Here is a 14,523-nt window from a genome sequence, read left to right on the forward strand (position 1 = left end):
AGAACTTGTTGCCGACCTTCATAGCATCTGAGCTACTTTACTTGATACTATACACATCAACCAGACCTACAAATTTGAATAATGCAACCATTAGATTCACATAAACGAACGAATCCCAATAAATTTATTGGGATTTTGTAAAGAGCAACTAAAACCAACTTTTAACCTTTAACTAACACAATGTAAAAGATGAGGGAAGAGAATGCTTACTTGTATGGAAGCAACGATGGAGTGACTATAAGTTTATGGAAGAACACATGCAACTACTTTACACCAGAAATATCCATGTTATGACATTACATCTTTAAATTTTAAGAAGCAAGCCGAAGATAACGGAGCAAAAAAAGATAAGTTTAAAGAACTTTAATACATTGCAATGGTTTGGAAATCTATAACCAAACCCATAATTATAATCATAATTTAGTAATATAATGTAATATGATATGAATATTATTGAAGATTAAAAAAAATTAACCTGGTACCAGAAAACCCTGTCTTCAACTAACATGTTAGACTACAATATGGCAATAATTAGTAGTGAAATGAAAGAATGAAAGTAGCTTGACTTGTCTGCTTACCAGAAAACTCGTGTCTTCAACTAACTTGTCATTAATGTCACAAAGTTTAGCAATACATATAGCTGCTATCTTTCTAACATAAGGATCATAATCCTGATAAGAAGGAGTAGAAAGCTAAATCATTTTATATTAGTTTGTCTTCTTAATATATAAAGGCTCCAACAGTAAACAGATATGTTATGTTACCTTAAACACCTTTGAATGGGATCGAAAAGATAATTTGTAATCTTATCAACTTGGATGAATCCCATTATTCTAACAGCTAAAGCAAGGATAAAAGGAACTGGGTCACACATGATGATTGTTAGTTAAATTTTCTCATGTACATGTAAGTAAATATGAGAGATTTCAAGTGAAAACATGTGCATAAAAGACTTTTCTGCCTCACTTTCTAGTGATGTTATTTTGTCCAACAAGTCCTTGGTTGTACCCTTCCCATCACCAGCATCCTCACGTCTGTGCCTGCTAGATAGTAACCAAAATATGGATAATAAATAGAGGATTCACTGTAATTTTTAACCCAACACTCCAATATCTAAAAAGAGCACTTCACATTCATGAGCATCCAAGCGTTCGACTTCATCCATGATTGCCATATGAGGACCAAGTTTTGCAATGCCTTCCTCTGTCAAAGACCTGGATGGTTGTTTTTTCAACTGCTGATAGGGCATTGGAAGCAGCTCCTGTGGTAAGACATTGATGACACAATTATTTTCGAAAATTTCACAAATTTGATTAAACTAATATTCATAAAACTAACAAGAAAATATATGTTCTTATTATAGTCTTATATGGGTTATTTAGAGTTTTTTAATTCTTCAACAGTGTAGAGTAGAGTTAAAAGAATATTTTTTTTCCCGCTACATTGTATTATGTTATAAATTTATAATCATAACATTATTTTTGTTGCATATTTAGATTGGGATAGCTGATGCTATTGTGGATGTCTTAACCCACTAAGATATGATTTATGAATACACTTTACAAAAAAAAAACTAATCTATAAATCTTTATCTATTAGGCCTTGAACTATTAAGTTCATTAAGTAAAACCAAAACGACACCTTAGTGAAATTACTAAAAGGTAATAATAATAATAATAATAATAATAATAATAATAATAATAATACAAAAGTAGACATAGAGCTGGAGTTGACTTGCTATAGTAAATCTTTTTAGCTTTCATAAGACCTGACTCATTTTCAGCACTAAAACTCCCATGCTGCTTTGATGTACATTCATACACAAATGGTTCAGTTTCAGCCAAAATCTGTATTTTTTTATTGTAACAATTAGAAAAAAATTGATTTTATATTTTTGAAAAACAAAATAAAAAATCTTACAACACCATCATACTGTGGAGCCGACACATTCAAATGAAGGTTTCCATCTCCAAGGTGACCATATCCCACTACATTTCCTTTGCCACGTGTTTTTCTTTTTTAAAACCAAAAGTAGCAAATCATAACAAATTGAAATATTTTTCATCAAAAAAAAAGTTTAACTTTTAACTAAAAAGTATCCTCATTTCTTCAATAAGATCATACATTTTCTTAACTGGAATTGACAGATCATATTTATATACGACTCTAGCTTTCTGCAATGCTTCTGGAATTCCCTCACGAATTTGCCAAAATGATGCTGCTTGATTCAAATCCTGTGATATGGCTCCATCACTTACTAAACCACTTTTCATTGCATCCTCTAGAAAACACTCAACATTCTCCCCACAAAAATCAGATAGATATTATATATAACTATTATTATATATAAATATATAAATAGGTAAAGTAAAATAGAAAAAATTTAGTTACTTGTCATTAGATTCATTGCTTCTAGTTGTCTCGATAAGAACATAGAAGTTGTAAATTAAAGATGCTAACTGATTTCTGACACTGTCTAAATGATCAACAAACTCAAATGCAGATAATATTTCACCCAGTCTTCTTTTAGCTTGGAATAGAAGTTTCTAATACAAACAAAAAAAAGGATATAAGATTTTTTTTCAAAAATCAAAGTGAACAAAAAGAAAAACAATATTTCACCTGACAACTGATATAGTCTTGACAACATGTCCTGCTTTAGATTTAGGAGAAAACACCGGCTTTCAAACCTTTTTTCATGATTAACCTTGACCCTGTATACAATTCCCACAGGAAAATTATGAGAATAAGAGGATTCGACGCCGATTCCTCTTTTATTTCTATTTTTATTTTAATTTTCGATTCATACTCTATCTTGGCACCATCATTAACCCATTCCAAAATTTATTGAATTCATATTTTTGATTAGGATCAGTTATATGGTGAAAAATAATATCCATTTCATTTGCTAAATTGATTTTCAAATTGCAAGGAGAAAGGGGAAGAAAGTTAATTCTTAAAGAGTGAAGGTGCAAAATAATATCCATTTCATAAGGAAGAAAACGGCTGAAAAAACCTTCGGAAACCCTATCGTCGTGGTGCCAGTTACAACAAAAAGGGAAAAAATGAGAGAAAATTCTTAAAGAGTGAAAGTAGAAAGAGAAATTGTTTGTATTTTGATTGGGGAAAAAAGAGAAAATTCTTAAAAACCCAATTGGTGTGGATTTGCGATTATTTTAGATCCATTCCCAAGCCAGCTACTATCCTCTTCCTCATCCTCAATAGGTTGTTCCGCCCTCTCCGAGCATTGGGGACAATGCTTATATTCAAGCTTGGGGAGGGGTAGAGTTGTACATTAGGTTCATCTCCATGCATTTTCATTTTAATGCATTTCATAAAATAAAATAAAAATATTAACTTTCTTATTTTAGTTTATTTTTTCGATCTTGCATTCTGCATTTTAAAATTTATAAAATCCAAAAACGTTTTTCTTTCTATCCTAATTTTAATATTTTTGCATCTCAATCTTTGCATTGCCTATATATATATATATATATATATATATGTATATAAAGCTACCAAATTGTTATTGGAAGTGTAGAATCAGTTGTCGTAACTAGGGGACGCAAACACCGTAATTTGAGACCCCCGCCTTAGATAATAAAAAATGGCATGTTGAAACATTTTTTTTGAGTGGTAATAACAGCTTTGGGATGATTTGTTTTTGAATGTTTATAAACAATATTTATCGACAACTCTAGACCCACAGAACACGGACCTATTTGTTGTCACGTAATACCTTCGCGGTAACAAATAGCTTATGTATCAGATCCACATAGTCAAGAAGGGAGAAAGGGTACAACTATCATATCCGATACCCCAAATCAAAATTTCATGCACACAATTGAAGAAATTTTAAGAAATTCAAAAAGTTGATTGAAGAATTCATGCTCAAAATGAAGATACAAATCCAAGTCAATCAAATCAGAAGCATCTCAAAATCAAATCTGGAGAATGAAGAACTGTGTGATATGATAGTTATGGCTCTCAAAAAAGTGAAAGCATAAGAGCTAGACCCTTTGGGTGGGCTCACTTCTTCAGCAAAAGTTGATTTGCCTTGACGGGTTCTTAGGGATGCGTCGATTCTGATTCTTGACTATCTAGTCTTATGGACATGAGATCCTGGACTGTGCTATTTTTTATCACAAAGCTAATTAAGGTATAAAGTTTAAATAAAACTATGGTTGGATTATTAGGTTACACCATTTCGTGGTCTTCCTCACTTTGAGAATCTGTGATACATGAGAGGTAGTAGGATGGTCGCCATAGTATTAGTGATTGGAGCCCCATCGATGTAAACTCTGATTGTAAAAAAATAAAAATAAAAATAAATTATTTGTGTTTTTGAATTTTTCTTCAATTCATTTTTTCTTAAGCCTCTTTTGTATATGTATATTTCTTTTTCATGGTTTTCATTGCATGCATTCGTTCTTAGCTTTTAGGATCTTTCTATCCCCTTTTGTTCTATGTTTCTTTGGCCATCTAGAAATCGTCTTATTTTGTACGATTCTTATTCTTTCTTGAGGACAAAAAATGTCTAAGCTTGGGGAGATTTGTTATGTGTATTTTTGCACCTTTTGTGCATCCATTTAGCATAATTGTCTTTCATTTTTCTTGCATTTCATCAAAGTCATGTTAATCTCTAGAACAACCTTATCTGCACGCTTTTATGGGCTTTTCAGGTAAACCGGAGGTTGAAAGGCGTTTTAGGAGGTGTTGGGAAGAATGGGTGAAGATTCCAGGATGATTGGATGTAAAACGGATACGTTGGAAAAATCAAGATTGGACTTGGAAGCAAGAGCGTCCATGTAACATCAATAAAAATCATGCCAAATTTAAACTTTTTGAAACATTTCAAACCAATGATTATTACAAAACTTGTTTCCAAAATAGTATAATGTCAAAATATCCCAAAATGAAAGGTCCAGTTAATGGTTTGGTCTAGGCTTTCAGTGTGTATTGTTTTGGATGGAGTCTGTATACTGTTTATGAGTGACAGACTTGTTCACAAAGCCTTTTCACAAAGCTCGATTCGATGTGCTTGTGGAATTTTTAAAAATGATTCGTTTTGAAGATTAAACTTTTTGGTTAGCCTTAGGTTAAATTTGCGCATTTTAGTCATTTCATTCTCTCCCATGCACAAATTTAGGGGGAGAAATAACAAAAAAAATCCAAAATATTTTGTTTCTGTTTTATTTTTTCAAAAAAACATTCAAAAATCCAAAAACATAAAAAATTTAGAAAAATCAAAAATATTGTCGCTAACAGTTCTGCTTGTGATTATTGTATTGGGAAGTGATATGATCATGTGATAACAGGTAAGCTGAGTCTGCGTAACGTACCCAAATTTGAAGGGTCTTTGCTCTGGTCGTCGGTAGGCACGAAAGATTCTAAATGGACTTGACTACGCAGAGTTGAACTTAAGAAATTCTTAGTCTTGACAAATCTTGACCTAGTTAGATCCGTTCAACCAGACAATACGATGCTCGGATAGGTTGAACAGGGAGATATATATGGGAATCCACTCGTCACATTAAATGAACCCGTACTTGGAACCGTGGATTAACTTTTCCTCGATGTGCGGATTCTGTCCTTAATTCCGATATTGATGGGCGACTAGTAAATTGTGATGAATTAGGTCTGTAGAAAATTATTTTCTTTCTTTCTATCTGTCAGTCATATGTTGCACCCTTTGCGTGATTGGAAGAGATCCGACCTGGACTACAACATATGCAAATCTATTTCTCTGCATATTAATTCTATTAAATTCTTCTTATCTGTTAGCCATATGCTGTCTCCTTTGCGTGACTAACAATCCGACCTAGTACACAACATAATCTGAATCTATCTTCTCTCCCAATGATTGTCTGCTCACCCGATGTAACGAGTACTCTGGAAGTTCTTGATTACAGGGGCATATCAGGAAGCGGAAAACATATTCCAGTACAATTAAAATTGAACACTCAAAGATTGTCTATAGATCTCGTTGCTCAATTTAAGTGGACAACAATATCTCTGGTCGTCGGCTGAATGGTCCTTAAGATATAGTATCTAGGAACTTAAGTTCACCTTGTCTTGTAACAATTAGTATGTCCTAAATCTGTCACAATTTTTTCGTGTTTAAGTGGACCACAATTCTGACGATCGACCAGACAAAGATGTGAAGATGAAAGGTATTGATAAGTGGATTAAGGCTGTCTAACAAATTTGATCCCAGTGTCACAAGATTTTGTCAGTAGTGTTGAAATAAATTTTGTCTATTCAAAATTTAAATTTTCCTTTATTTTTATTTTTATTTTTATTTTATTTTAATTTTATTTTATTTTTATAATTGTAAAAAATTTATTTCCTTTTAAATCCTTTAATTCTTAAATTTTCGAAATTAGTTTATTTTATTTTTTTATTTTTTAGTTTAATTTTAGTTTTAATTTTTTTTAAAAATCCTCAAAAAGTTTTATTCTTAAAAATTTTATCGGGATAAAAGACTGGGTTTTACACTATGTGGGAGACTGGTAATTTCGACTGGAGTATAAAAGGAAGAGTTTACTTCCGTAAACCCTTTTCAACTTCCTCCTCTCCTCTTTGTTGCCGCAAACAGCCTTTCTCTCTCTACTCTCTCTCATCAAAAAATTTCCTTGAATCTTTACGAAATCGGCCTACTACATCTCGAATGTATGACAAAACTGACCAAGAATTGTCAGCGTTTACTGTTCATGAGGAGTTTACCGTCTAAGATCATTCAAGAACCGTAAACTCCATCTGGCCTTATGACCGTAAACCCGGTTTTGGTCTTAAGACCGTAAACCCCAGTTTTGGTCTTACGACCGTAAACTCTGGTTTTGGTCTTACGACCGTAAACCCAGTTTACGGTCAGTTGACCAATTTTGACCGTAAACCCATTTTGACTGCTTTTAACCGTAAACTCAATTGTTTCACTATTTTGACTGTAACTCTAATCATTTGTAGTCAAATTAATTATTAAAGGCCAAAATTATATTGTTTAATTAAGAAAACTAAATGATTTAAATTGTTAAAATTTTGTGTTTTCTTACTTGGCTTGTTTAGTATAGAAAAATGGTGAATCTTAAGTTTGCGGACATGCACAACTTGGCGATCGTGTTGGATGATCCTCTAGCAGCTCATGCAGAATTCAAGTCAATGATCTACAGGCTGAGAGTGTGCTGCTTATCCTGTGCTATCACAGTAAATCCCATCATCTATCAGAATATCATCTGGGAGGTTTGGCAGACAGCTAAAATGGACAATGTCAATGGAGAAATTACAACTGAAGCTGTAGTCAAAGGTTGCAAGATCAAGATTACAGAGCAGTACATCAGAGATACTTTGCTGGTCAACGATGAATCCAATTTCCCTACTAAAATTGGAATTGATGATGTACAACGGATTCTTCAGAGGATGGGATATGAGGGTGTCTACCCTTCCACAGTGAAGAAGCTCCTGCCTCCTTACTGGCGATTCTTGGTACACGCGTTCGTCAGCTGCATTTCTGGCAAGAGATCAGGAGCCGATGAGATCTCTCTCAGGAACACAGGGGAAATTGTCTCCTTGGCTGCTGGCATAATGTTTAACTTCTCAAAGTTCATTATCGATGAGTTCCTAGTGAACATCAACGCCATGACCCGGAGAACCAGAGATATATTCTTGCTTTATCCAACGTTCATTCAAGTATTCATTGACGACCAGTTTCCAAAAATGATCAAGGATGGTGACAAGTTGGATATAAAATCCGTGGGCCCTCACATAGTTGGTCTTATCAAGCAAAATAGAAAGGGCAAGGTAGTATTTCAAGGTTTACATCCCCTGGTGAAGTTTAGGAATTTTGTTGAGATTAACGAGTCCTCCGAGTCCCATGGAACGTCCGAAAAGACTTTGTCCGAGCCGACTTCCTCTGAAAGAGTTATTTCTGAAGATGTCATCAAAGTTTCAGATCAAGATGATGACGAAGCTCAAGCTACAATTGCTAAAGTCATCGAGGAACACGAGCTGCAATCTATGCATGTTCAAAGGGATTATAATGATGGATCGGGGAACGAGAAAGAAGTGTACGAGGATGTCGACCTCACGGGATTCGATAACGATGATATTCCATTGAACTTCAGCAGTAATGATGTTTTCATGACTGGAGAAAACCTTGACAACTTGCTTGACGATGTCGATGAAGTTGCTCATACGACAACAGAGACAAGGGAAAAAGAAGACGTTTTCGTAGCTACACCTCCTATTTCGAATCCAACGGCGGAAATAACAACTCCTATGGTGATGGTGTCAGCGATTCCTCCCCTTGATGACGTTTTACCTACATCTACGCCAGTGGAAAGTGATCACACCACCACACAAGCCTCTCCTCCACCAAGCAAAAGACACAGACTCGTTCTGAGATTGACAACTCAGAGTGCTACAACTTAAAATGTTACAGCTCTACCAACAATCACACATGTTATTGTTTCAACTGAACCTTTCAGTATAGGCCCTAGTACCGTTTCGTGAAGCCTCGGCCAGATAACGATGAAGCCTCGGTTAGGCTTGCTAGGATCTTGGCAGAGGAACAATTTTCTACGCCACCCTCTTGCAGCAATGGAATTTTTATCGGGGGTGATGGTTCAAAAGAAGAATCTCCTTCACTTTGTGGACTCCAAAATCAGGTTGACGTTCTACGTCAGAAGAATGTTGATCTTGATCAAAGGATTATTGAGCTAGTCATCAAGGTCGCTGACCTTCAAACTGAAAACACAGAGCTCAGTATTCAAGTGGCCGAGCTTAGTGGAGACAATGCTCTGAAGACGAAGCAAATTGCTGATCTTCAGACACAATTTGGCCTCTTAACCGCCAACTTCCGTGATTTCAAGAAGAATCTAGAAGATAAATTTGGTGATGAATTCAAGTCACCTGTTGATGAATCACATATCAATTCTCCCATTCAAGATGCTCCAAGGGCTGACGCTCCCGTTGTTTCTCAACCAATCAGATCCACCATCATCGTGGATCGTTTTGAAAAAGATTCGAAACAAGCTTCAAGGGTTGTAGCATCAAAAGGTGCTAAAAAGAAGAAGGTTGCTGACAAATTGGCTGACAAAGGCAAATGGTTATTCAAGAGAAGTGTGGATGATAGGGCACCCTGAGATAACCCCCAAATCACCTTCACATATTTGAGCACTCATACTTTCAGGGATACCTATGGTGATAGGTCAGGAATCGTTTCTTGGGGATTCCATGACACTATGGACATGTTTATGTTGAGAAGGAAGAGCAGGAATAAGGAACTATACAAGGATGCTCATGATTTTCCCTCCTTTACTAAGGTTGACCTTATCGAGCTATCCAAAGCTCATTTCTCAAATCCATCAGGAAATCCCAGAGCTAGTCAGTTCACATCTTTCTTGGATGATCAAATGGCCAAAGGCTTTCCATCAATGAAGACTGCGGAATCTTTTGTTGAAGTTCACAAGCGTGTCATTTATACCAAGACAAGTGAGCTTCTTCGTACAGTGATGTGGCCTGCTACTGCTTAAGTCGAACATATCCCCGTTCTTCAAAATTGTCCTGATGGGTCTCTTCAATCCATGCAATATTGGGTGTATGATGAGTCATCAGATGCTGCTATTATCAAGCTCAAGGAAGATTGTATCCGCTTGTATGACAAAAGGGATTTGCTTCAATTTGGCGAGCGGGACATACATCAACTTGCAAATCATCAAATTATGGTAGCTGAAGAAGTTTTTGAGCCTGCTGCAAAAGAATATACACGGATGGTGGCTACGATCATTGAAAAGAGAATATGGAATGGAGCAATGGGAAGATCTGATGTGCTGGTGGTCGACAAGGACTGAGTTCAAGCTAGCACCAAACCAAGGCAAAGATTGAATGGTCCAGTTAATGGTTTGTTCTAGGCTTTCAGTGTGTCTTGTTTTGGATAGAGTTTGTAATATTGTTTATGAGTGGTGTATGCATTTTGGAATGTCTGTGTGTTTAAGACCGTAAACTCTGTTTACAGCCGTAAACCCTGTTTACGGCTGTAAACCCTGTTTACGGTAGCAAACCCAATTTACGGTCTGGTCTTGTATATATAGAGGAGGTGCTTGTCTTTAGTTGGTTGTTGATGCCATTGCGTTTACCGAGAGTCCATCAAGTTGTACCTGACGATTTATTGAATATAATCGTGTGCAAGCTTGGTTTCTTTTTATCTTATTCTTCTTGTGTGATTGATTGTTGCTTAACTACTGGTAAAGATCCATATTTGGACCTTACACAGATTGAAATCATAAAACCATGAAATATGAGGATCACGCCTTCGCCTTCCCGCGATGATCAAAAGTACCTGAAACAATAATTGATAAATGTAAGCTCGAAGTCTTAGTGAGTTACCCTCAAAATACTAACACCATAAAACATATCAATAACATATAAGAAAACCACGTGCATAATGAGCCTTCAGCCTGACTGGACTGCCTCGCAAGGCTTACAACCTATCCGGACCGCTCACTGGGCCTTCTGCATGGACTGGATCGCCTCGCAGGCCTTCAATCTATCCGGGCCGCCCTAGGTATCTTGGCCTTCAGCACACAAAAGGACTGCCTCAACCTAACCCCCAATCAAAAAAACACGTGCACATAAATATCATACGCTAGCAAATATAAAAGTTAAACCGATCTAATAGAGAACTAACCATAGCAACATCCTATAAGACCTAACCGGTCACTAACATATCATTATCCTATATACCAAAATGCCGACCTAACCAGGTCACTAAGCATATCATCATCCGAACTAACAGTATGTAAATCAATAAGCATATCAAGCAATAACCCGGATACAAATCCGTAAAAGGGTCGATATTGGTGCCCTAATTAACACGTCGAGTCCAGGCCGTCAAAGGAGTGGTAAGGGACTGGAGGAATGGACTTATGGTCCTTTAAATAGGATGCAAACCCTAAACTTTAGGGCTTCATCTCCCAGCTCCTAGTCGTCGAGTCTGGATCCTCCGACTCGTTGAGTAGATCCAATGATCCACACGGGCTAAGCCGTCTCGACACGACGAGTTGGGGGCAACCAAATCATTGAGTAGGTCCATTAATATGTATATTATGCTTTGAAACTTGTACCTGGGAGTCGGGGTGTGACAATTCTCCCCCACTTGAACTAGACTTCGTCCTCAAAGTCTGCTGCGGTGAACAAGTCTGGGGAGTGCTCCCACGTCCACTCGGATCCCCTCCTGTGCTCCCACTATACCTTTACCAAAGGTACTTCCTTGTTCCGTAAAACTTTCTCATTCCTCTTAAGAATAGCTATTGGCCTCTCCACGTAATTCAGGCACTCATCAACCTAAATATCATCTAATAACACAAGTGTTTCCTCGTCCGGAACGCACTTCAATAGCTGTGAAACATGGAAAGTGTTGTGGATCTGAATAAGATCCTCAGGGAGATCTAATCTATAAGTCAGATTGCCAACCCTGAAAATAATCCTCAATGGTCCAATGCATTGAGGACCCAAGTTCCCCCTCTTCCTAAAGCGAATCACACTCTTCCAGGTTAGACCATCAGGAGTACCATGTCACTCACCTAGAACTCTAGCTCAGATCGACATTTGTCAGCGTAACTCTTCTGCTGACTCTGAGCGGTCTGCAACCGTTGTCTGATCTACTGGATCCTATCAGTAGTCTACAGAACTACCTCTATCTGTTCCATCACCCAGTTCCCGATCTCACCCCAACAGAGTAGGGTGCAACATCTATGTCCATACAACAACTCATATGGTGGGGTACCAATACTAGAATGAAAGTTGTTGTAGGAGAACTCTGTAAGAGGTAGGTAGGAGTCCCAGCTCCCACCAAAGTCAATGACATAGGCTCTCAGCATATCCTCGACAGTCTGTATGGTCCGCTCACTCTGGCTGCCTGTCTGTGGATGATAGGTTGTGTTGAAGTGCAACCGTGTGCCCAGTTCCTCGTGGAACTTCTGCCAGAAATGGGAGTTAAACTGAACATCACGGTCTAAGATAATAGAGACCGACACCCCATCTCAAGCAATAATCTCGCGTATATATAGTTCGACCAACTTCTCAGCCGATGAACTCTCCCATGTCGCTAAAAATTAGGCGTTCTTAGTCAATAGATCCACGATGACCCAAACAACATTGAAGCCCTTCACCTTCCTCGACAGCTTAGTGATGAAATCCATCGTGATCTGTTCCCACTTCCACATGGGATCTCTAAGGGCTGTAGCTGACCATGCGGTGTCTAGTGCTCAGCGTTGACCATCCGATAGGTTAAGCACCTCTCAACATACCATGTAATATCTCTCTTTATGCCTGGCCACTAGTAACTCAAACATAAATCCCAGTACATCTTCGTGGCCCCCGGGTGGATAGAGAAGTGAGACTTATGAGCCTCCTCCAAAACAATCTATCTGACCCCGCCAGATATCAGAATCCAGACTCAATCATAGTGGGTCAATAGTCCCCAGCTATCCTGCACAAACCGGGTGTTCTCACCCCTAATCTTCTCAAGCTTCAAATTCTCCTGTAAATCCCTAATCTGCCCGTGTATCAGTCAGATCCGTTTGATGGTGCGGAATCCCAATCAAACGGATGATGTAAAATAAAATAGAAGAGAAGAAGAAGAAGAAGAATATGAATCTTTGTATGTATTGATATGAATTAAGATCCGGATACAAAAGATTCACATACAATGCTTTCTAGTTCTCTCTGGCCGGAAGCTCTCTAGTTCATCAAATCATCAATCTCTACTCCTCACCCTAACACCTCTATTTATACTAAGGAACATGGGCCGGACACACATGGGCCATAAATGAGTTTACGGCCGTAAGGTGTTTACGGCCGTAAACTCAGCCGTAAACTAGACCGAAAACTCCATAATTATTACACAAAAATACAATACCCAGAAAAGTAAAGTATAAACCATATTTTGACCCAACAATCTCCCCCTTGGTTTATAGCTTTCTTTTCTTAATGACCCAACAAGCTCCCCCTAAAAGGTAGCTGGCTCTTCTTGTCAATCTTCAATGAGAGCTTGGCTTCAGCTTTAACCTTCGATTTCTTCACAGCATCAGGATGAACATATGAATCTTCAATAATTGACTTCATCTTGAGCGGTTGGGTTTTTCTTCAGAATTTGGCATTGAACGCACATTGGGTGAGGAGGTTTTACGTACTGATTCTTGAAAAATAGCGCTTTCAGCTTGAGAATCTTCAGAGAGAACATCAGAGAGAACAAATCTTCTAGATCACTTCAGCAAGTTCATAGATAGCAGCAGACTGATTGAGGAGGCTTCAATGCAATCCGTCACATATTCTTCAATTGCAGCTTCACCTTGCTTCTGGGGCTGAAGGATTGAATGTTGAAAGAATGATCTTCATTTCTTGCTCCTTCGAATGAGAATTCTTCGATGCTCACGGACGAAGCTTTTGCTCAGAAATCTTCAACACACACTCCATGAGTCTTATCTATACCTGAAATCACTATTCAAGACAAAACAAAACTAAAAGAAAACTTAGCACACAAATTAAAACAGAAACAAAATATTTTTGGATTTTTTTATTTTTCTGAACAATAAATAAAACAGAAATAACACTATTTTCGGATTTTTTAATTTTTCTGATTTTTTTTTTAATTTTTAATTCTCCCCTAATATTTAAATTAGAAGAAACTATAATAAATTTAACAAAAATAAACATGATATATAACTTTAAGGGTGATTTGGGATCAATGTTTTTAGACAGCCTTTATCCACTTGTTGGTACCTTCCATATTCACATCTTTGTCTGGTCGATCGTCGGTATTGCTGTCCACTTAAACACGAAAAATTTGTGACTTATTTAGGGCATACTATTTGATACAAGACAAGGTGAACTTAAGTTCCTAAAAATTATATCTGATCCTACTTCCTTAGATACTATATCTTAAGGACCATTCATCTGACGACGACCAGGGATATTGTTGTCCACCTAAATTGAGCAGCGAGATCTATAGACAATCTTTGAGTGTTCGATTTTAATTGTACTGGAACGTGTTTCCCGCTTCCTGATATGCCCCAGCCATCAAGAACTTCCAGAGTACTCCTTACACCGGGTGAGCAGACAATCATTCAGAGAGAGAAGAGATACAGAATTCTATTGCTAACTACTTCAGAAGGGTTGAGAAGAAGAAGGTTACATATGCTGTGTACCAGGTCGGATTAGAAGTCGCGCAAAGGAGACAGCATATGGCTAATAGATGAGAAGTTTTTCACACATACAGTTCACACATATATTTCAAGCACATATATATTTCCTACAGAGAAATGGAGTTGCATATGTTGTGTACCAGGTCGGATTAGAAGTCGCGCAAAGGAGACAACATATGACTAACAGAAAGAAAGAATGAAAACGATTTTCTACAGACCTAATTTATCGGAATTTACCAGTCGCCCCATCCAACCGGAATTAAGGACATAATCCGCACATCGAGGAAAAGTTAACCCACGGTTCCAAGTACTGGTTCATTTA

The 14,523-nt window shown here is 37.3% G+C and overlaps 1 protein-coding gene across 1 annotated transcript; it reads right to left on the reverse strand.

Moving 5' to 3' along the window:
- Positions 1 to 353: 353 nt before the first annotated feature.
- Positions 354 to 2,836, reverse strand: LOC145064226 (D-2-hydroxyglutarate dehydrogenase, mitochondrial-like). The gene is made up of 12 exons (XM_079011711.1): positions 2,833 to 2,836; positions 2,708 to 2,714; positions 2,623 to 2,653; positions 2,393 to 2,546; positions 2,090 to 2,305; positions 1,921 to 1,997; positions 1,708 to 1,847; positions 905 to 1,040; positions 765 to 773; positions 579 to 671; positions 476 to 514; positions 354 to 389 (listed from the first exon to the last, which is right to left on the reverse strand). The coding sequence occupies exons 1-12, from the start codon at positions 2,834 to 2,836 to the stop codon at positions 354 to 356; spliced, it is 942 nt and encodes a 313-aa protein (XP_078867837.1).
- Between the last annotated feature and the right edge of the window lie 11,687 nt (positions 2,837 to 14,523).

Source organism: Lactuca serriola, chromosome 7, assembly GCF_051521515.1.
Source record: "Lactuca serriola cultivar US96UC23 chromosome 7, Lser_US96UC23_V15, whole genome shotgun sequence".
NCBI lineage: Eukaryota > Viridiplantae > Streptophyta > Magnoliopsida > Asterales > Asteraceae > Lactuca > Lactuca serriola.